Consider the following 22285-nt stretch of genomic DNA (forward strand, 5'->3'; position numbering starts at 1 on the left):
ATCCTCTGTTTGTGGTACCTGTTTTAGATGTTGGAGCACAGAAATGTGTGGGGCAGTAGCTGTTTGCACAAGTCTCGGTTCAAGTGTTCCCTGGAGCCTCCAGCACTGCCTGAGTCCTGAGAGCTGCAGCTTGCCCAAGGCCAGGCACCAAGTCCTGGTGCTCACCCAGGCCCCTCTGTGCCTCTTTCCTTCCAAGACAGGCGCAGTGCTCACTCAAGGTCTGGGACAGTAGGATGTGCTCATCCCACAGTGTTGCCATAGTCACTGCAGCCTTTAAAGCAAGATCCAGGGATCACAGAGTGGCTGTAGAAATGTTGTTCTTCTCATCTGCCTTACCTGGAGTCACTGTACAGGAATGTCAAACCCACTGAGATGTAATTCTTCTGTTGTTGGTTTAGCTCTTGTGGAAGGTAAAAAACACCTCAGTCTTCTGTTCTTCACACCACATCTGTGCAAATGCTTTGTGTTTCCTGGAGTAAGCAGCGCTGTCTTATAATAACAGGAGCTCAGCTTATCCCACTGGTCAGTTTATCGTGGAGTGCATTGGTTGGCAGGCAGCAGTGATTGGATGGAAAGCAAGAGCACACTGAAGTGTTTATGAGCACAGGATGACAGACATGTTGGAGAGGTCTGTCACTCCTGAGCAGCTGAGCCAACTTACCTGTTGTGCTTGGAGCTTCACGTTTTGTGGATGATTAATTTCCACGGGAGGACAATTACATTTCTGGCTCTGAGCTGACAAGAGGCAATGCTGACTAATTTTTTTTTCTTCTTCAAGCTGGAGTGCTGAGAATATCTATTTGTGTTTTCTTCTCTGCATCCTTCCTTTCCTTGCCCCCTTTTCTGTCTCCTGGCAGGCAGCAGTGTGGAGTTTGATTGGTGTGCTGTCTCCAGTATCCGCACGCTGCGTCAGCTTGGCAACAAGACCGTGGTCGTGAATTGCAACCCAGAGACAGTGAGCACAGATTTTGATGAGTGTGACAGACTGTACTTTGAGGAGCTGTCACTGGAAAGGATCCTGGACATCTACCAAAATGAGGTAAAGAAAAGCAGAAGCACTATAAAAAGCCACGTAGCAACCCAAACTTCTCAAAATTCCTGTCACTAGCTTGCAAAGCAGCTGGGGGTGAGAGGAGAGAGAAAAAGCTGTTTGCTTTGGATCCTGATGTTGCGTTTTACACATCACTGATGCTCCTAGCAGGCTGCTCAATAAAGAATGCCAAGTAAATATGAAATTATTTTGCAAGATGCCATATTGTGCAATATTTACAAGCAGGCTTAATTTGCTGCACAGACATTTATCGCACAAATTGTTCTGCCCTTGCACTGCTGGGCCTTAGCAGTTAAGCACACCCTTGATTTTGAAGCACAAGTCCTCCACCTGGATCAGTTGGAGGAATTCTGTGTATCACACCACTGTGTGCTCAAGAACTCACAGGCTTGGCCTTGCAGTGCAGTTGGCAAGTGGATGTGGTCCAGCATACAGGCAGATAGACCAGGGAGGAGCTTTGGAATTGCCATCAAACCATAAAATGTTCCAGCTCCTGATCTGGGCTTTGCACTGGTCTTGGAGCAATTTTCAAGTGTTCAGAAGTGCTGATCTAAGAGATGGAGGAGAGTCCCAACATATTTGATGGTGAGGGGGTGTATAATGTAAGCAGTTGGCCCCAATATCGAAAATGTTGATTCCTAGTGAGTAACACGCTCATCTTGGGTTTGTTGTTGAGGCTTTTAAAGTGCTTTCAGGACCTTCATCTACCCTGAAATTCTGCACGAATTGGTCATGTAACTTGCTGAAGCAATTTTGCAGAACTTGGTGAAGAACTTTCCAGAAAGGTCTGAAATCTTCTCCAGATCATGTTAAACTTGTGATTTTTCTTGACTCTTTTTCCTGGTATATGAGGATGTGAGCCTATCTCCTTTGTGAATGGGTGCAAATTTCTAAAATGGTTTTATAATCTGGCCATGTTGTGATCATTCCCAAATTTGGAACCAGGCCAAAGCACAGCAGAAATTAAGTCCCAGACTCTAGGCTCTGTTCTTCAGCCATTTGCAAAATACTGTCTGTGACCATTTTTAGACTGCATGTTCTTACTTCCCTGTTTGTACAGGTTGTTTTAAATTTTTGTAAAAACAGAGATTACTACTGGAAAACGTAGATTTTCAAGAGACCAAAAGACTCTGGTGGCTCTCTGGACTCTTAAAGGCTGAATTTTAGATGCTTTAGGATTATCCACGAGGCTCATCTCTAAAAGCACTTAAACTCTTGTTTACTTAACAGAACTGAACTGAGCAGGGGCGTGGAGGAAACTGGTGTGACAGTTTGTCAGACAAATAACACTGATGAAATACAACATTTAATTACTGCAGGATCAAAGAGAAGGTAGAGATAGGTGATGAGGGAGCTCATTTCCACATGGAGTGCTAGTAATTAGCAGGTTGGGTAAGAAAAATATGTGCAAAGAATACTGAATACATGTTGAAACTTGCATTATCCTGCTTGCCAGAGCAAGGCATGGCCAGTTTGGTGGGGGGCAATGCAGATCTCCAGGTCTAATAGCAGCATCCTGTCATACCCAGGGTTTGCAGAGGACTTTGCTGCTCTGGCATGAGTGTCAAACAACCAACTTGATGTTTGTGCTGGAGGTGTGCAAGCCATCAGAAGTCTGAGCCTAAACATCCAAAATCAGTGTTGTACTGTCTAATGATTCCCAAAGTGGATAGTAAATACAAATAGTAAAACCACTTTTCTTCAGCAGTGACATAAGGTAATGGTATTATTATGCCTAATTTGCAAGTAGGGAAACTGAGGAGTAGATAGGCCTGCACAGAGTAATGCAAAAGAACCTGGGCAGAGCTGGGGACAGAGCCCAGACCTCCAGTTAAGTGTAATCTAAGATACATTATTTGTTACATGTCAGTTCTTTAGAAAAATGAGTGAGCCAAATGCTAATGTCCTGTTAACAGAATACTTCCTCAGGCAAATGCAGTTGGAATTCAGCCCCTAAGGAGAAGATCAAATTAAAAATGAATCTGATTCTGAGATCCTTCACCAATCCTGTAGATAGCCATCTCTCCCATCTTCACATACAGAGCATTAACAGTGTCATGATTTCAGACTGCTCTTTTAACCTCTCCTGGTCATTTGCCTCCTCTGGTGTTTCAATGGACAGTTAACGGTTGGAAATAACTGAAAAGTCATGGATCATTGGCAAACTGTATCTAAAAATCTCAGCAAACAGTGGACACAGCCCTGAGCCCTTAGCAGAGATGATATTTCAGCTCCCTAAACATTGTTAGGTGAAGCAGTAGAGCTTGGGCAGCTGTTGAGCCCAAGTGAATAGGTGCACTGATTTGCCCCAGCTTTTCTGATCAGATAAATTAGACTACATCAAGGAGTGAGTTTACCACCAGCACTGAGACAGCTGCAAGCTGCCCACCAAGAAATGCTCACAGCTCCACACAGCCCTCTCCCAGGGATGTGCTCAGCTGTCCCCTCTCTTTCTCTTCCTTATGTTCTCTTTAACCTCCGGATGACATTCCCAGCTGCAGTGGCTCACCAGAGTCTGAGCTCTGCATAACAGAGCTGTTCATTGGAGGAAAGTTTAATTTACTGAGAGTGTGCAGAGTTAGGTGGTAGTCTGTGAGGACAGTAATTTAAAAAAATAAATAAAATTCCTTCCCTCAGATTTATTGGCTTTTTGTTTCCAGAGAAGATGTTCCCTTTTTATTTTAATATCTATCTGCTTGAGGGCCTCTACTGATTCTTTTTTCTGTTTTGGAGATTATTCTGAAACTATTCATAAAAGTAAAGGAGGCTCCTAGGTACAATTTTAATGGTCTAATTTGTTTTCAAACTCAGGGAAAAAGAAACCCCAGCTCTATTACTAATGACATAACAGCAAGGTAGTAATAAAAAGAGTGATTTTTGTTATAAAGAAGAAAATAATTCTCTCTAGGCTTCTATCACTAGATTATGTATTGCGTGTATTTTAACCGTATCTAATGGCAAGGATGTTATTAATTTTCTTTATAATTAAAATATGGCTGATGACAAAGTGATATGCAGTGGGCTCCCTTTCTGCCTGCCCACATTTCTCAGTGGGGCAGTTGTGTTCCCTGTCAGGACAGTGGTTGCTCTCTGGGTGGGAACATGCTTTGGGAAACAACAGCAGAATTTTAAAGTAAAGAAGTAAGCAGCAGCTCGATTCAATTTATGGTTCTTCTTGAGTAAAAATGAGCATTTGAGTCTTTGCTATCTGTTTGAAAAAGGAATCTCCTCTGTCTCCTTAGGGCTGAAGTCCCTAATTCTATCCCAACTTTGATGTAGGCAGTATTTGCATTTCAGATGTGCAGTAACTAGAATTGTTTTAAAGGCAGGAATGAGCAGCAGCTGAGCAGAAGCTGTTAGCTGGGACACTTCACATTTCACATGTGTCAAGGATAGATTAAGATGTTGGTTGACCTTGGAAGCAAAGCTGCTTTGACTTGTGACCCTCCTTCCTTCCAAGCTGCAAGGAGGGTTTGCTTCTTCACACTCTGGTTCTTATCCTTGTGGGATGATAAAGGGCCCAGGGACTGGAGGGAGTTACTCTGGATTGGATGGGTCTGGAAGCACTAAGGCATGGATTTCTCTTCCAGGCTGGAGATGGTGAGCTCTGATGTCACGAGACACCTGCTTTTGGGCACAAAACAGCCCCTGTCCTTTTTCACTGCCTGCCTAAGCTCTTTCACGTGGTTGCTGTTGGCCAGCAGCATCATGGCACCCCACAAGTGACTGCAGAGTGAAAAGGAAAAAAAAAAAAGGAAAAAAATAATCATCTCATGCTGTGTATTAGCCTGCTGAGCAAATAACCTTGGGCTAGTAAGTGCTGCTTAAATGCCAGCCTGCTGGATCTTTGTTATGGTAGGAAATTCCCACATCAAAGCTGAGTGGGGACTGTACTAACATTTATCTTTTTTTTTTTTTTTTTTTTGCACAGTCACTTATAGTCCCTTCTGCTCTCAGTTTACAGTTTTGCCACTCCAAATCCCTTTAAATCCCTGATGAAGGAATGCCTCTTCCAGGAAGGCCAGAGAGGCTGACCTTCTTCAGGAAAAACACACTTGTTAATTAAAAGAACATTGTTCCTCTACCTTTTAGAGCCAAACCATGGATCACTTGCTTTATGTTTCTCATTTGTTAGAAGTGGGTAGAACTGTAAAACACACTTGGTTCAAAAGAGCCCTTCACTGGAGCTGTTCTGTGGGCCAGATTGTCCTTTGGGCAAAGTTTCACCATCCATAATTTGAAAGTAAAGTGCTTTTTGTTGTAGGTACTCTAAGGCCTTTTCTTCTACAGAAAATTTTCACACCTGACTAGATTCTACTTGAAAGCATTAGGGATTCTGTGTAAAAAGGAAAAAAAAAGCCCATATTTGCACCTGTGGAAAGGTGTGTGTTAGCAAGCAGGATCAGCTGTCTCTTGTTATTTACTGTTTATTATTTTCTCACTTAAAATGCAATGCTGCCCAGTGACAGCCATGAAATGCTCCACTGTGGCTGGAGGATGCTGTGCCACCTGTCCTGCCCCATCTACCTCTGGAATTGGAGCGCTTCCAAATAACCTGTGTGGAAATGAGCCCCTCTGACAGTTTGCTGAAATACCTGCTACCATGCAGGGCACTGCCAGGAACAAGAAGCTAGTCAGGAATAAGGAGCATTGATTAAAACAAAGGGCTAAGTGTATCCATAGCTTTGCAGACTCTATGAAGTGTTGGGCTCTGATTTATACTCTGCTTAGCTTTGTTACACTCCTTAAAGACTGGCTTCTGGGGCTAGGAAAGGTGCTTTGCTTATTGAGTAGCAGTGCTGGCAGGAAAAAAACCCATAAATTCCAGTTGTTTCCCATTGCATCTCTGCTGGAGGTTACTGCCTTGCATCTCTGGAATAAAAAAGATTTTGCACGAATGTCTGCTGCTCTGGAAATCTCTGCCCATGAGCATGGGAGAGGCTGTTTTCTCCAAGAGCTAGGCTAAAAAACAAAGACCTCAGCATCTTGTTTGTTTGTGCTGCTGGGTCCAAAGGCCACAGCAAGCAGGGGTTTTAGGTTCAGTTGTAGTGAGAATTCCCATGTCCACATGGGTAGGAGAACATGGGAAGGAACCCTGACCCCACAGGGCAGAGTGTTGGGGTTTGTTGGTGTGCAATGCATGTTCCCAGTGCAGTGCCCTTCCCCTGGAGAGCAAGGCAACATGGTCAGCTCAGTGCTTTGTCCTCACTGGGAAAGGAGAAGCACCTAAACATGACATGCAGACAAAGTAATAGTCTGTGCTTCAAGCAGGACTTAGGGAATCGTGGGTTGATGTGAAAGCTGCAAACTTCTCTGGTTCCCTAGGGAATTTGGCCTCCAGTTATTGCTGGGTTTTGAGTGATATTGAGGAGGGTATTTCTGGTTTAGGGAGGATACACACTGCAGATCACACTTTGCAGCCTGGCTGCTTCTGGATCAGCACAATTATGATAAAATCGTAGAATGGCTTGAGTTGGAAGGGGCCTTAAAGATCATCTAGTTCCACCCCCCTGCCATGGGCAGGGACACCTTCCACTATCCCAGGTTGCTTCAAGCCCTGTCCAGCCTGGCCTTGGACACTCCCAGGGATGGGGCAGCCTCAGCTTCTCTGGGCACCCTGTGCTAGGGCCTCCCCACCCTTGGAGTGAAGAATTTCTTCCTAACATCTAACCTAAATCTCTCCTCTTCCAGTTTAAAACCATTTATCCTTGCCCTATCATTATCTGCCCATGTAAGAAGTTGCTCTCCTCTTTTTTAGTAAATTCTCTTTAGGCTCTGGAAGACTGCAGTAAGGTCTTTCTGGAGCTTCTCTTCTCCAGACTCAACAACCCCATGTCTCTCAGCCTGTCTTCATGGGAGAGGTACTTCAGGTCTCTGATGATCTTTGTGGCCCTATGATCTGTTATTGTTCACAGCAGCCTGAAAAAGGACATACTCTAAAGATTGGGTTTTTGTTGTGACAGCTCTTCCTATTAAGATAACTTGGACATGACCGTGCTCCTTTCTGCCTTCCAACAGGGATGCAGTGGCTGCATTATTTCTGTAGGTGGGCAGATTCCCAACAACCTGGCAGTACCTCTGCACCAGAGTGGAGTGAAGATTCTTGGCACAGATCCTTTAAAGATTGACCAGGCAGAAGATCGTTCCACGTTCTCAGCTGTCCTGGATGAGCTGCACGTGGCCCAGGCTCCCTGGAAGGCAGTCAGCACACTGGTGAGTTGTGATGTGCACCTGGGAAATGCTGAAGCAGCTGGGGGTTGGGATGTGCATCTGCTCATCTTAATGCATTTCAAGATTTTGAAGGCATTGTGGACAGTTTTTTACTGCCCACGTTGAAGAACTTTTTTGATCCCTGTAAAGTGATGCTGCAGCAGCACTGGCACAGGGTGGGAACTGGAAGGGAAGTGTCTTTTAACCACCTCAACAACCTGTGGTAAATACCCAGCAGAAGTTAGCACCACTGACAGGCTGGTCTGGGTATCCTGCTGGGCTTGAGATCTGTTCTGGCAGGTGGAGATTGCAAAGGAACAGAGCTGTGTTGGCATTGCTCTTTTTGCCCAGTGGAGCTCTATGGGCAGGGGAGATCTGAAGGTGCCAGCTCTGAAACCAGGAAGTTTCATTCAGTGTAATGTGTGAGACATTCAGTGCAGGCTGCAGCCTCCAGATTCTTTCCCCTCATCTTAATTGCTAGTAAAGTGTAAATGTGGTTAGAATTGGAATTTTGGAATAACTTTAAAATATTTTCCTCTTCACAGCATGTTTTTCCTCCCTTTCTTTAGAGAGATGCAGTTGAGTTTGCAAGGTCTGTGAGTTATCCATGCTTGCTGAGGCCCTCCTATGTTCTGAGGTAAGGCTCAGCTCTCAGAACTCAGCAACGTGCGGTATGAACTCCAAAAACCTCTCTGAGACAAGGGAGAACAGGGGATGTGTGGGAAACTCTGTGCTAGGTGTAAGTGGCATCAAGCTGCCCATGAGACAACTGCTCCAACCAATTAATAAAGCCAATGGATGCCTGAAGTCCATCAGGCACAGATCAGAGGTAGAACATAATCATAAGAATCTCTGCTCAGCTGTATTACCTTTTGCGTATCTCAAGGCCAAAACCACAAACCATCTGGGATATTCTTTCAGGTTCCTGAGATTGTTACCTTTACAATTAAGTCAGAAGATTGCTTGCCACCAGGAAAAGGAGAAGGGAACCTGCTGAGGCTGTTTATTGAGATGGGCATCTGTTTTCAGAAAATGACAGTGCATCTTTTGAGTTCAGCTTCTTATTTGCCAAGCTTCTCTGCTTACAGGCATGTTTTATGTCCCTACACTGTGGCAGCTGCTTCTCATTAAACAGACATTGTACAGAGTCCCTCATTTCCAGCAGCCAGCCAGACTTTTTGAGGAGGTCACACCAGCACATGCACACAGCAAACTCACAAGTTCTGAATGATTGCTCTTCTCTGTGAGAAGTTTCTTCATAGCTGGGTGACTCAGCACAGAGAGGCAGTTTGCTGGGCACAGTTTACAAGTGAAAATAAATTGGAGACAGGATCCTTTTCATATGAAAGACACACATATCAAAATGAAGAAGCTCAATATCAGCTTTTGGGGCTGGAGGACAAGCGCAATTTTTTTTTTAAAAAGAAGAAAAGGGGAAGAGTTTCTTCATCCCTGAAGGAAATATCCTTTAGAAGCAACTCCTGAATGTGACTTTTCTATCTGTTATCTAAGACTTGCAGTAGGGTTTCGAGCAGAGTTAGAAAACAGCTCTCCTGTCAGGAGCGAAGTTGAGCATAGTTAAGTATAAAGTAACAACTGCTCCTGATGTAATTCTCCAGTTATTAAGGAACAATTCTTTTAGTCTGTTTTCCATCTGTATTAAAACCATTATAGGCCCCTTCTGTGTTAAGTATTTGCTAATGTGTGTTAGTGCAGGCTAGGGCGACTCCAGGGAGAAAGATGAAGTTGGAGGATGTAAAACTTGAGGAACAAGAGTGTGAAAAGCCCTAGCACAGTCCTCAGCCTGGCCTCTGTCTGCAGAGCAGAAGCAGTCCACTGCTGGATTTCTTCATCCTCTGAGCAGATATGACCTTTAATATTGGCCAGTTTCCCTGGAAAACTGAATGCCTTTCCCTGCCAGTTAGGTACTGTACACCAGCTCACATCCTCAGTGGTACTATTGACACAAGTTCATGGATTTATTGAACTCTAGTGATTTACATCAGCCCAAGAGGTAAATACAATCACCTAGGTACCTGTGTCTATTTATCTTAGGATAAAGTGACTGATTTGTGGCATAGATCCTTCTTCCACTTTTCCCCACAGCCTCTGTGGACTTGCCCAACAAAGCAAAGGGGAAGCTGAGCATCAGTGGTAGAAATGGGAAATATAACATCTTTTTTTAATAAGACTCTTGCCTTTAAAAGGACTTGAATCACACACTCTGGACCCATGTTCTCCCAGATCCCCTTCTCTGATATTACTGGCAGTTACAATGGAAGCAGCTTTCAGATATCTGCTGTAATGTGTCCCCTCCCTTAAAGAATGAGACATTAGGGGAGGAGCACAGTGAAATGGCCAGCAAAGAACAGCCTGTTTGCATCTGGATTTACACCATTGCCAGTGAGCCATGCAAGCCTCACTTCATCTGTCTCTGAGGAGCAATTGGGCTGAAGTGAGCCAAGTGTGTTTGTCCTGAGCTCCTGGGGGAAAGTCTGGCCCTGACTGGGGCTGGGTGGCTGAGCAGCCATCTCCCCCAGCTTAGGGGGACCTTCGAGGGCTTGGCTCAGGAAGGGCATTTGGCAGCAGTGCTAAGGCTATGAAAACACAGTTCTTTATTTCTCCACTGTAGTTCTGGAGGTCTCCTGTCTTTGGGAAGGATAATGGAGGGTAATTGGGTTCCACCTCTGCCTCTCTCTGAGTGAAGAGCAGGGCAAGTGGCTGGAGTCAGGAGCTTCCTTGGCTAGTCTGTCGTGCAGAGGTAGTTGGTAGCATTGTGAACCCTGTGCCCTGATGCTTAACACTGATCTCTCCCTAGAATTCACAAGGGAGGCTGACCTGGCTTCTCTCCTTTCCTGTTCTCACAGTGGGTCTGCAATGAACGTAGTATTCACTGAAGAGGAAATGAAGAAGTTCTTAGCAGAAGCCACCAGAGTCTCTCAGGTACCTCTTTGTGCTGCCACTTTCTTTTGTGTTCCCCTTATTTGTTTAATCTCTACTGTGTTTTCTATCTCTTCGTTTCCTTATTGTGTCTTCCTCACTCTTTCCCTTCCTTGCCTGGGGAGGAGACAGTGTGACTCCTCAATTTGTTCCCTAACAGATAATATCAAATATCCTTACTGATCCCACCAGGATGCCTGCATGGAGTAGGAACGGCTGTTTAACAATTTTTGACCAGTTAGTTATGCAAATAGATGTAGTTCTCTGAGCTGGGACCCTTCCAGGCTTGCCAGTGGCAGGTTATGCCAACCAGCATAAAAATGGGAGCATCTTTCACTTACTTGCTCAATTGTTTTGCCTGGCTTCTTTGAACAACTAAATACTTCATCTTGGCATCTCTTCGGAAGGTTTTTTTTTCCTTTTTTTATTTTTTTTTAACGGTCACTGTTCAGAACAGGGCTGTGGCACTGTAAACACTGTTAAAAAAAAGTAGTTAAAAACAAATGAATCAAAGAGGAACTCTCTGAAAACACAACTGGCTGGAGAAGTCAGACATATTACTGCTTTCTCACATATCACTGCTTTCTTAGGTGGTTAAAGCTTGAACAAGAATTAAACCGTGAGGTTTTTAAGTGCATGAGGCAAATGGTGCAAGTTTAACTTTTCAGCAAGAAGTGGTGGCATGAAAGGGAGATACCTTCCACAGTAATAATATCCTGAAGGGTAGGTTAGTGTGGAGGCAAGGAGACCACTTATTACCATCTTTGAACAAGTTTTAGTGGGGCAGTGCAACTGTTACTTCCATCAGAAGGAATTCTTTCACTATTCTCAGAAGACTATGGGCTCAGCCTGTGGTAGTGTGCAGGATCTGAGCAGTGCTGGGCCTCCCAAAATGCCAAATTTCCCTCTGTGCTTCATCTGCTTTGTGTTTACACTCACAGAAGCAGAGCAGGCAGCAGCCTTAAGGCCCATTCAGTGGGACAGATCACTTTTTGGGTGATGGGTGGCTTTGTGGTGGCCCTATAGGAGGCTCTAGCCCAGAAGAGACCCCATGTCAGCCTAATTTGCCACAGCTTGACTGACTTGAATTGGGCAGTGCTGTTCTTTGGTTGTGAGACGTCTCATCCCTGGTGCAGGAAGCCTTTCTGGGAGCTGCATTTGTAGTCTAGCCAAGACATGACATATTCCTAGGGGAAAGAGAGGGTGTTCCCATGGGGTTATCCTTATCATATCCAGTTCTGCTACACACACCAGGCACTGCTGCTGACTGCAGAAATGACAAGTTGCACACCATGAGGTTTTGGGTGCTCTGGTTCTGATCCTGAAGAGGCTTACCCTAGATTTACATGCTGTTTTTTTCCTAGTGTAGTCAGACTGCCAAGGGAAGAGCTTCTTCCTTCATCCAGTATTGGCAAATACACAATATAGTTCAAGCCAAGCTAGCAAAAAGCAACCCAAAACAAAATTATAGTGTTCTGCTTCTACATTAGGGAGCATTTTTCAGTGTGGTCAAGGCTTTGTGGCCTGTGAGTGGTTCCACAGGAGCTCCCAGTATTAGTTGTGAGTATCTTTGTGGGACATAGGCTCAGCTTTTCTGGTTCCAAAGCCTTACCTAGTTCTGCTTCATCCAGCAGAACTCCTCCAGGTAAGGGCCCTGACTAGTTCTTGTTCTGTTGTTTTAATGACTTTGCTGTTTCTGTGTTGTGTCATTATGGCATTTATGTTGTCAGTAATGTTCTAAACTTCAAATGCAGGTTGTGACAGATTGAAGCAAACAAGGTTGTGTGCGCATATAAAATCTTCAGGTGAAAAACTGCAGCAAGACAGAAAGTAACAGGACACAAGCCACTAAATTTATGAAACAGTGTAGGCTTCAGCATTGTCCTTGCCTGTGAATTTACCCTTGCACTGACAAATGGAAGGAATTGTGTCTTGTAACTTCTGGAGTCTCTTGGTCTTTTTTCAAGAGGAGCCTTTAAAACATGCACAAACTGTCATTTATTTCATTTTATTCTCTAATAAATAAGAGGCAGTTAATAGTGGACGGGACAGGTAAAATGTTGAGACGCAAAGCTGGCCAGGAAGAATGCAGATTAGAGTTTTTTTGGAGCAAGTGTCTGGAAGGGGAAAGTATTGGAGGAGAGTGGAATTGTGTGCTAGCATCCCAGAGAAAGGCAGGAAGAAGAGGAAGGAAAACAGTGAGGGAAGGTAGTGAGGGTCAAGGCCACGTTGTTCCTGGTCAGCTATAATTAGTGGCAACCTCTCCCTGGGAGACTTAGGAAACCAGGCAGAAAAATTAGAAAGGAATGGATCAGTTGCATAAAATATATGACTCAAAAATAGCAACCAAGTACTCTACAAAGTCATTGAGCATGCCAAGGATCAGTTCCTCTGTGAAGCACCCTCTCATGAGGGTGGGAGGCTCAGACCAAGGAAGAATTGAAGATCTTGGAGTTAAGGGCTGTCTTTAGGAGATGGGATTAGAGGTCATCCATGAGTTTCTTGCTATTTTCTTCTTCTTCTTGCCATAACCTCTATGGTTTTGCCCCAAATGTCCCTGTCCTAGTGTTGTTATGGAGAGCTCACACTTTTTGCATCAGTGGTTTTGGGGAAATCATGCTGAGTTTCCCCCACTGGATCTTTGCAAAGTTCACTTATCTGTGGAACCGAGGATATCACTACATTGTTCTTCTGGTCTTTTGCTTCCAAAGGGTCCTAGGTGATCTACAAATACTCTCTTACAAAAACTTTCTAATTTTTTCTTGGATTGATGACAGGATTACCCTGTGGTACTCACTAAATTTATTGAAGATGCTCGTGAGGTGGAAATGGATGCTGTAGCCAAGGCAGGAAGAGTAAGTACTTTGCTTTTCTTTAATATTAAACTTGTTTTTTCAGGATTTGAGATCTGCAAAAATGTGTAATTTGAATAATTTACTACAGAGCCATGGATTCATGCTGAGGAAAGTAAAGAAACAAGAAGAATTCGTCTTAGGCTCAAAACTGTTGTGCTTGAAAAGCTCCACCTCTCTGATTGTATATATCTAACCAGTTATTTTTTAAGCATTGCTTATCCATGTAAATGAATCCTTTTGAATATAGTTTTTACCAGATTTGCAAGTCATTGCCTTCAGAAATTATGTTCTTCAGAATTCCATTTTTTTTTGCAATTTTGTCTTGCCTTTCATTACTCGGCAAAGGCAAAAAAAATCACAAAGTTCCCAATTAACAGAAACATTTTTTTTTTCAATTTTAATTTTTAACTAGCAGACATAATCACTTTTTTGGTATTGAGGTTTATGCCTTGATGCAGATAATTCAATTTAAATCCTTAGGCCTGGATTTCCTCTGTTTGTTTAAAACACCACAAAAGAGAGGGTGTAAAATTATATATCAGCGATGTTAGTTCATGCTTGTTCTTTGAGTTCTGGCAAGCAGAACTTTAAAAAGCTGGTTTAAAGCCTCCTTAGCTTTTACCTTCTGAGCCCATATGTGTGTTAGAGAGAGGAAGGAAGCCTTAGCATCTCCAGGCTGTGGCAGGTTTTGTCATGTTCTTGTTTTGCTTAACCATAATAGCAAAGACACTGACGTGGTCTCCCTGTTCATATGCCCAGTGTCTGCTTCAGGCATATTCTCCCCAAAATTTTGGGAAATTCTCTTTTTGTCCCCCCCCATGTGTATCCTTTTTCAGGTACAGTTCTGCTCAGGAGGCTGGGCTGTGCTGGGGAGGAAGGAGCAGTTTCTGAGAGGGTGAAGTGACCAATTACTGTATTTGCAGGATGCTCAGATGAAGGAAGGATGAATCTGACTCCGTGTTCTCAGAAGGCTAATTTATTACTTTATTATTCTACATTATATTAAAGAGCACTAGATTAAACTATGCTAAAGAATACAGAAAGGATACAGACAGAAGGCTCAAAAGATAATAATGAAAACTCGTGACTCTGGAAAGAGTCCCCACACAGCTTGGCCCTGATTGACCAAAGAGGCAAAAAAATTCACAGCAGAATGCAGTGAAACAATCACCTGTGGGTAAAGAATCCCCAAACACATTCCACACGAGCACAACGCAGGAGAAGCAAATGAGATGAGAATTGTTTTCCTTTTCTCTGAGGCCTCTCAGCTTCCCAGGAGAAAAATCCTGGGCCAAGGGATTTTTCCAGAGAATGGGAATGAATGTGACAACCAATGAGTGCTCTCTGCTTGCTGTGTGCAGGTCATTTGCCACGCTGTTTCAGAGCACGTGGAGGACGCAGGCGTTCACTCAGGAGATGCCACCCTCATGTTCCCCACACAGACCATCAGCCAGGAAGCCTTGGGGAAGGTGTGTGTTGCTCTAGCACTGAAAAGAGAAAAGGAAATGAGGGTTTGACTCTGCTTTCCCTAGACCGCCAGTGGAGAAATCAAATCAACAGTGTTTTTTTTTAAGGCCAGTGTGGTATGTGGCAGTGAAGGATGTCAGAGTGCCCCTGTGATTGGCTTGGTTATCTGAACTGTATCCCAGTAATTTAAACAGTGCACACTTTTAGACCCATAGGATTTTTTTGTTTCCTTGGTTTAGAACCAGCCTCTGTAGCAGTAGATTATTGTCTAATTCATACATAAGCCATGGTTCTCTTTCCACTTCCTTTTCTCCCACAATGCTTAAATTGCTATGTCAGATGTATGACTTTCTAGCTGCCTGCTTTTCCAAAAATATCAGGATGAATGAACCCCACCTAATCTTGACTTTCTCCCCTTTCAAGAATAAACCTTGTGATACAGAGTTAGTTGTTAAGGTGCATTTTTTGAATGAAATGTGCCATGCCCCTTTACGTCATCCTGTTAGGGGTTTGCTTGGAAGCCAGCAAAAGCTGTCATGCAATGATCTGTGCTCCAGCTCTGTTTCCAAGAATGTCCAAAGTCTTGTTTCTGAAAATAGCCATCTCCTGGAGCAAAGCTATTCAAACCCTTGTATTGACACACCTGGGAAATAAGGCTTTCCTCCCAGTTTGTTCCAGAGTGTTCCTACTCAGACACCTTCCACTGATCTCTGGTGGCACAGGCATGTTGGTGAAAGACTTTCAGGACACTCACAAAACTGATTAGTTATTCTCAAATAACAAACCATTATTCATTATGTCACCAAGAAAGGTATAAAGACTCCAGTGTGCAGAATTACTACAGGGCAAGGCTTTGATTCTTTGTTTTTTTCCTTCTCCCCTCTGCTTTCACACACACGCAAAAACCTGATTTTTACTTCTGCCCTCAAATGGCACTTCAGGCTCTAGGTTACTGGGGAAATTAAACATGTTTGCTTCTGAAATAGTGCTATTGCCAAAATGTGGGTATAGAGAAAAAAGCAGGGCAGAGAGAGATTTAAAGAAGTCCACAAGTCTAGTGATTTATTGCCATGATGCTCTCTATTTTGTGGAACTTAATTATTTATTCTATGTATGCACATTAACACTTCTTAAATTTGGTTTTTAACAGGTAAAAGCTGCTACAAAAAAGATTGCAAAGGCTTTTGCCATCTCTGGTCCATTCAATGTCCAGTTCTTGGTGCAAGGCAGCAACGTGCTGGTAAGAGCTGCTGTGAGTGTGGCAGGGCCCCTGCTGTGCTGAGCTGTGTGGGTCCTGCATCTCTGCTGGGGACAAGGTGGCAGTGGCAGCCAGGGCACCAAACCTGCCTTGGCAGAGGGTGTGGGCTCATGCCACCCTCGGTCACACAGCTCCCTTGCTTTCACACTGAGGGTGAAGAGAATCTGCTTGCTTTGTCTGTCAGCTTTGTTTCGCTCTGGGCTGCTGTCCTTCCCAGAATTGTCAGTTTGGAATAGGATGGGCAGCACTGGGACCTGCATCTCATCTCATATACTGGATCTCGTAGCTTTTAGATCTCCAGTATCTTCTCTCAAATTTGACTATTTTGATGCTGAATTAAGCCTTCAAAGGGATTGAAAAGAAAGCAAGACAATGCAAGTGTTTAAATATTTACTATAAGTCATTAGGATGCTTATCTGAATAGTCCTAGCAGCTATGAGCAGCAGAAGTACAGGAATGTCTGACCCTTTCTGTTGCTGATGGAAGGAGGTTAGAGGAATGTGAACAGAGTATGACTGAGGATACAGTGCACAGGAAGAAAACCTGACAGGAAACAGAAGAGATGCATTATTGGTGAAAATCCTGTTTGGGCTATGAGTCGAGTAGAATGTGCTTACTGTTCTTCACCTTTTCTCTGTTTCACACATGGTTATTCAGAAACTCCCCAGAGGAAGAGAGCAGAGTTTTTCCTTCCTTGCTTTCCCACGGTGGTGCCTGTCTCTCTGTACAGCCCCTGCTTTTCACTCGTACCTTCACTATTCTTACCCCCTTTCACTCCACTTCATTCTCACTTCCAGCAATTCCTCTTCTGCTCTTCAGCTCCAAGGTGCAGAACTTCTTTGGTTCAGCCCTGCCTGGCTGAATGGCTGCCACATGTGGATGGGGGAAGTCAGCAAGGACAGTCCTGGCATTCAGGAAGTGCCATCACCATGGGAAAAGAGCAGGTTGGACTTCTGGAGGTTGTTCCTAATGCCTGTGCATATGTTCCTCTTGCACATTAACTTAGGATATAGTAAAGCACATTTTCTGAGTGAAGTCTGGCTGCCCTCAGCTCTAATATTCAGACAGTAGAGATGGATCTCAGCTGCTTGTATCTCAGGCTGGCCATTGCCCACCCCTCTTCCCTGTTTTAATAATGTTCCCAGTTTCTGTGTTTCTTATTTGACAGTCTGAAGAATATGTCTGCCAAGAGGACTCAGGGCTGATTTCCAAAAATCTGAATCAATGTCTGTTTTCCCTGCACAGTGCCTGACCCTGCTATTTCTCTTTTTTTTTTTTAATCCCACCAGGTGATAGAGTGCAACTTGAGGGCCTCACGCTCCTTCCCCTTTGTATCCAAGACTCTGGGGGTGGACTTCATTGATGTGGCCACTAAAGTGATGATTGGGAAACGGGTTAATGAGTCATCCCTCCCCACAATGGAGCATCCCATTTTCCCATCCAGATATGTTGGGATTAAGGTATGGTTTCCAAAAGAACCACAGGAACCCCACCACAGAGCCAGCACATAGCACATTAATATCCAATTAGTACTTTAATGCCCAGAGAAAACCATTTACTCATTGGCCAAAGGTCAAATTGGCCTTTTGTAGTTTCTGTCAAGATAATCTGTTTGGAAACTTTAGAGAAAAATCAGAGGAAAATTATCCAGTGAAACCAAGTCTTCCTTTATTTTTTTCTATCTAACCTACTCTGAATCCTGTTTATGAACTGCATAATAAATTTACCCTTGCAGAGTTGAAGTTCAGGCTATTTCATAATGTATGTAGTACATGTGGGGACATGCACAACTTTGTGTTGTGGGTGCCCCCCACATTTTATCTGCAGGACTTGGGACATGAGCTGTCAAATCCACCTCATCCCCTTTATATACACCACTTAAAATAGGGATGGCAGTCTTGCATCCTTTGATTTCAGTAAGGCCAAGGTTTTGCTTTCCATAATTGCTAAGCTTGTGTAGGACCCAACATAATGAAATGTATGGTAGATATTTTTGAATGCTTAGTAGAAGAAAAAAAAAAAGTAATCATAAAAAAAATCTAGAACAATGGTGCAGAAAATCCGAAGGATAATGAGAATTGTTTATACAGAAACTTTCAAGCTCTAATAGCTTTCATATAAAGTGAAAACTGAGGTAGCAGAAAACACCTAACATCTTTCTACTAATAAAATGTTCAGAACTATTAAAATGCAAGCTGAATTTATGTCCCAAGCTAGCCAGTATAGATATATCTTTACATTTTATTTTGATGCCACAGATAGGCATTATCCAAAATGCAAACTTGAGATTTTTTTTTTCTTTTTATTTTTTTTTTTGGTGAGCCTAATTTATTTTTGTACATTTCTACTATTTAGACCTGGGGCTTCTGCACTGTTGTTAGCTGAAATGCCAAGAGTTTTGTCTCTCCTGGGAACACTGGCTACAGAGCAGAAAGCCCAGCTTTATTCTTGAAAACTTCCCTACAAAGCTTTTTGTACTGCTCGCATTCTGAGTGGATTTGTCAAATATAAAAACCTGCTAACACCTTTGGAAATGCTAAACTTTGAAAAACATCCCAGTTTAGCCTGTTTGTTGTTATTCAGGCATCATATTTTCTAGCCTCTTACAATTTTTTGCTAGTAGTATTTGCATGCACACAGGATCTTTTTTCTTCAGCAGTTCTTAAGAGAAGATACAAAACTCTTTTTTTTCTTTCTCAACATAGCTCCTTTGTGCATTTGAGTACCACTGTTTAAGCTTTAGTGACTGTCTTCCTGTGTTTGCTCCCAGACTGCTGCAAGTATCAGGGCCTGACCAAGATTAAATCCTGGGTAGAGAATGACTGACTAAGTTTTAAATAGGGTTTAGTTGCAGTACCAGATGCTCCTGATGATGCATTTTTATGTTCATGGCGGATAAAAATGAGGGAGGCTTGGCTACTTGTTACCTTTCAAGACAATGTACTATAATAATCCATGTATTAAATGTATTAAAATAATCCATCTTGGCTGCCACATCTCTGCTTGAGTTGGCCACTGTAAACATTTTCTCTTTATTTGAAGTGGAAACAAAACTGATCTAAAAGCCACAAAGGCACGTAACATTTTTTTGAAAAACGTTTTGAATTTCTCCTGTCTCATTTTAACTGGTCATTGTTAGGTGTCATGAAGCAGCAGCTGTATTATCTTCAGTGTTACCCTTGGGGACCTCAGGGACAGAATTATGGCTTCAAATTTTAAAAAAGATTTGTTTTTAAGCAGAAATCTTGCTGCCTTCATGTAAATACCATTAGTATTTTAAGACATGGAGAAGCCCCCCAGAAAATTACTTGGCAGTAAGAAATTTGTTCCATGTTTGTTACATGTGGTCATTGGTTCTTTAACAGATACTTTCTTTTCCTCTCTCCCCTCCATGTTTCTTATTTTAAGATCAAAAATGAGACAAGATTTAAGTGATCTAAGTGCTCAGATAATAATAATAATAATAATAATAATAACAGTGATTATTATCAATATATTAATGCTTAATATTAGCATATAAAGAGAAAAAATACACTGTATATTTATGGATGGGGGAGGGGGAAATACAAAAAAATAATTTGCAAATTTTCATCTTGTTTGCCCCAAAAAAAGGACATTCTTGTGGAATAGATTTATTTCTGCAAATGAAACACTTAATGGAGAACAGCATTCTCTGGAAAACCAACTGGATTCAGATAGTATCTCTCCTTGTTCCATGAATTAAGTGCTTCACAGCCTTTTTGTTTAAAAACGTGTCCTTAAAGCCATACTGATAGTGGGCTACCACTGATTGAAAATCTACCACTGGCGTGTGAGCAGGATGCAAGAGTTAGGTGATTGATTTATTGGTGGAATACATGAGCATTTGTTCCACTCCATCATCAAGATGCTGAGGGAATTATTTTGCCAAGTAGTTTTTTGCTTGTCAGCCTTGACCACTGCTTTTTTTGGAGAAATTAATGTCTCTCTCTGTCACTTCCAAGCATAGCTGGGATGTTTATATTTTTTTTAATGATCCGATTTTTATTCTTTCTCCCTCCTGCCTCTTTCTTTCACCAGGCCCCAATGTTTTCCTGGTCCAGGCTGAGAGATGCTGACCCTGTTCTCAGATGTGAAATGGCCTCTACTGGGGAGGTATCTTTTAAATGCCTTTTTTTTTTTTTTTTACCAAGTTGACTTTAAACATCATGAATCTTTTAAGGTGATCTTATTACTGCCTGAATCATGACAGCATCTGTTGCTTCTTCAGAAAATTGAAAACATCTTTCTTAGCTGCAAAACCCAAAATGTCCTGGAAAACCCAGTTTTTTCAGCCACTGGATGTCCCTGTTTACCTGCATGTCAGCTTCCTGAGTAGGACCTGGTTGGTGTGATAGCCTGAAATGAGTTTATCTGAGAATTGTTGGGGTCTGGGTGGCTGTTTTATGACTCATGTGCTTCTGAAAAACAAGCTGTGATAGCTCCCAAGCCCCAGGGACACTTGCCGCAGCAGAGATGTGGAGATCCCCGGGCACGAGCGGTTGGTCTTGGGATGTGCCAGTTGCTTAAAGGCAGAAAAACGTGTGGTGTTTTCTTGTTGCCTGATAACCGAGTGAAAGAAAGAGACAATAAAATGTGGGGGCTGCAGAGACTGTGGGCAGGATGGGCCTGGGCAGCTTTCCCCACTCTCTGCGTAGCCGGGCTGTGAGGTGCTGCTGGAATATCTCCTGGTGTGGTTATGGCATGCTGTGAGGGCACAGGGCTGGGCATCTTCCTGCCCGGGCTCAGCACCCTCACAGGCACAGGTTTCCATCCGTATCACCTGGCTCACATAGAACAAAAGGTTTCTTCATGAGTTATTGCTGAGCTAGCAAGGGCGTCCGTAGATACACCCAAGTGGGCTTTAAATTTTGTGTGTTCTGATACTTCTGGAATGAGTTGCAGTAGCAATAACTTGTTCTGGACCAGAATACTCTTGGAAAGTGATCAAACACCAAGGCAATTTGATCAGACTTAAGTCTGCTTCACCATCACTAGGCAGGTGGCAGATCCTGGGCTGCTCTCTTGGATGTGAGCTTGGGTATGTCCAAAGGAAACATTTACCATATCTACCCAGATAAAAAGTAAGAACAGTCTTAGGTCTCCTACATCTCTCCAAAATGACTTTCTTTTACTCTTCATATTATGCTGGAAATCAGTGCTGCAGAAGGTTTCCTTTCAGTATAGTTAATGGGCAGAAAAAAGTCAAGTGACTTCTGTGACTTCCTGATTTTCAGACCATAATAGAATACAGAGACAACCTCCTCACCAAAGAAAAGAATAAAAATGTAACTAGGGACAAGAATTATTTTTCTGGGTTTTATACAGAGTTAGAGATTACCATGGTCATAAAGGAGGGATTATTAACTTTTATGAGTTGGAAAGATCCATATTCACAAATGCCATAAAGTGTGACAGTTACAAAAGTCTTTCTTATAGTGAAGTAAGGATAATAACTTGCTTTGGGTAAAAAAGCTCAGTTATTCCTCGCAGACATTTTTCACACACATGACTTGATCTGGGCTTGAATTTGTCACATCTGTCTGGCAGAGATTTATTTTGCTGGAAGCCATGGTTCCCACAACAGGACAAGACAGTGCTGGGGGTCCCTTTGAGTATTGTGGCTGTGGACCATGCCATAATGATAAACCTCTCCTGACAGGCTGGGAGCCTACAAGGGAGGGTCTGTCTGTCACCCTAAAAAGTCCAGGAATATAGAGCACATAGAAACACATAGAAAACATAGAATATATCATGTTGTCATGACTTTTTTTTAATCTCTTCCCTTGTGGGATTTTTGTTTGTTTAGTTGTTCTTTTTTTAACTTCAGTAGATCTGGCAAATCATAATTTATTTTTCATGAAATACTTGTTTCTGCTCACTGTGGTGAGACCATGAATGTGAGGGCTCACTCTGAGATGGGAAGGACCATAAGAGGAAAATGGGAGAGCAATTCTCCATCAGCTCCTTTATCCCATCTGTACATGTTGGTAGATTTGTTATTTCACAGAGAAAATCAGTGACATTTTCTGCTTCTGATTGTTTTTCAACAAGTTTGGAGCTGACCAGAAAAAGTGAAGGTTAGTTGGTTGGTTTTTTATCTTTTTAAACTTTCACAAAAGCTCACTCATTCCACTTTTTGTCACCAGAATTCCAAATTTTGGTTAGGAATGCAGCTGAGCTCTTTCAGAAGATTATCATATGATAGTCTGTAAGCAACTGAGCTCCACATCCAGTTCTGAATGCTGGAGAGCTGCTAAGTGATTCTTACTGGTTTCTTCCCCAACTGTTTCTTTAAAATTATATTTTATTTAAAATAAATTATTAATAATTTGCCTGATTGCTTTGTTCTTAAGTAAATACTAAAATTTTACTTGAATTTTGTTCATCTGTGGACTTTTAATGGCAAAGCATCTTTATATCCTGTGGTTTTCCTTCACAAGCAGTGCCAGGAGTACATGAGAGCACAAACCCTGCCTTACCCTG

General features: G+C 42.7%; 1 protein-coding gene across 1 annotated transcript in view; it reads left to right on the forward strand.

Moving 5' to 3' along the window:
* Positions 1-22285, forward strand: part of CPS1 (carbamoyl-phosphate synthase 1) — a 104708-nt gene that overhangs the window by 72587 nt on the left and 9836 nt on the right. The window contains exons 26-34 of the mRNA XM_038142769.1: positions 858-1039; positions 7070-7264; positions 7831-7898; positions 10129-10204; positions 12979-13056; positions 14418-14525; positions 15674-15763; positions 17071-17241; positions 19841-19915. Coding sequence (XP_037998697.1) covers positions 858-1039; positions 7070-7264; positions 7831-7898; positions 10129-10204; positions 12979-13056; positions 14418-14525; positions 15674-15763; positions 17071-17241; positions 19841-19915 — 1043 coding nt within the window. The remainder of the gene's footprint in view (positions 1-857; positions 1040-7069; positions 7265-7830; positions 7899-10128; positions 10205-12978; positions 13057-14417; positions 14526-15673; positions 15764-17070; positions 17242-19840; positions 19916-22285) is intronic.

Source organism: Motacilla alba, chromosome 7 (assembly GCF_015832195.1).
Source record: "Motacilla alba alba isolate MOTALB_02 chromosome 7, Motacilla_alba_V1.0_pri, whole genome shotgun sequence".
Classification (NCBI taxonomy): domain Eukaryota; kingdom Metazoa; phylum Chordata; class Aves; order Passeriformes; family Motacillidae; genus Motacilla; species Motacilla alba.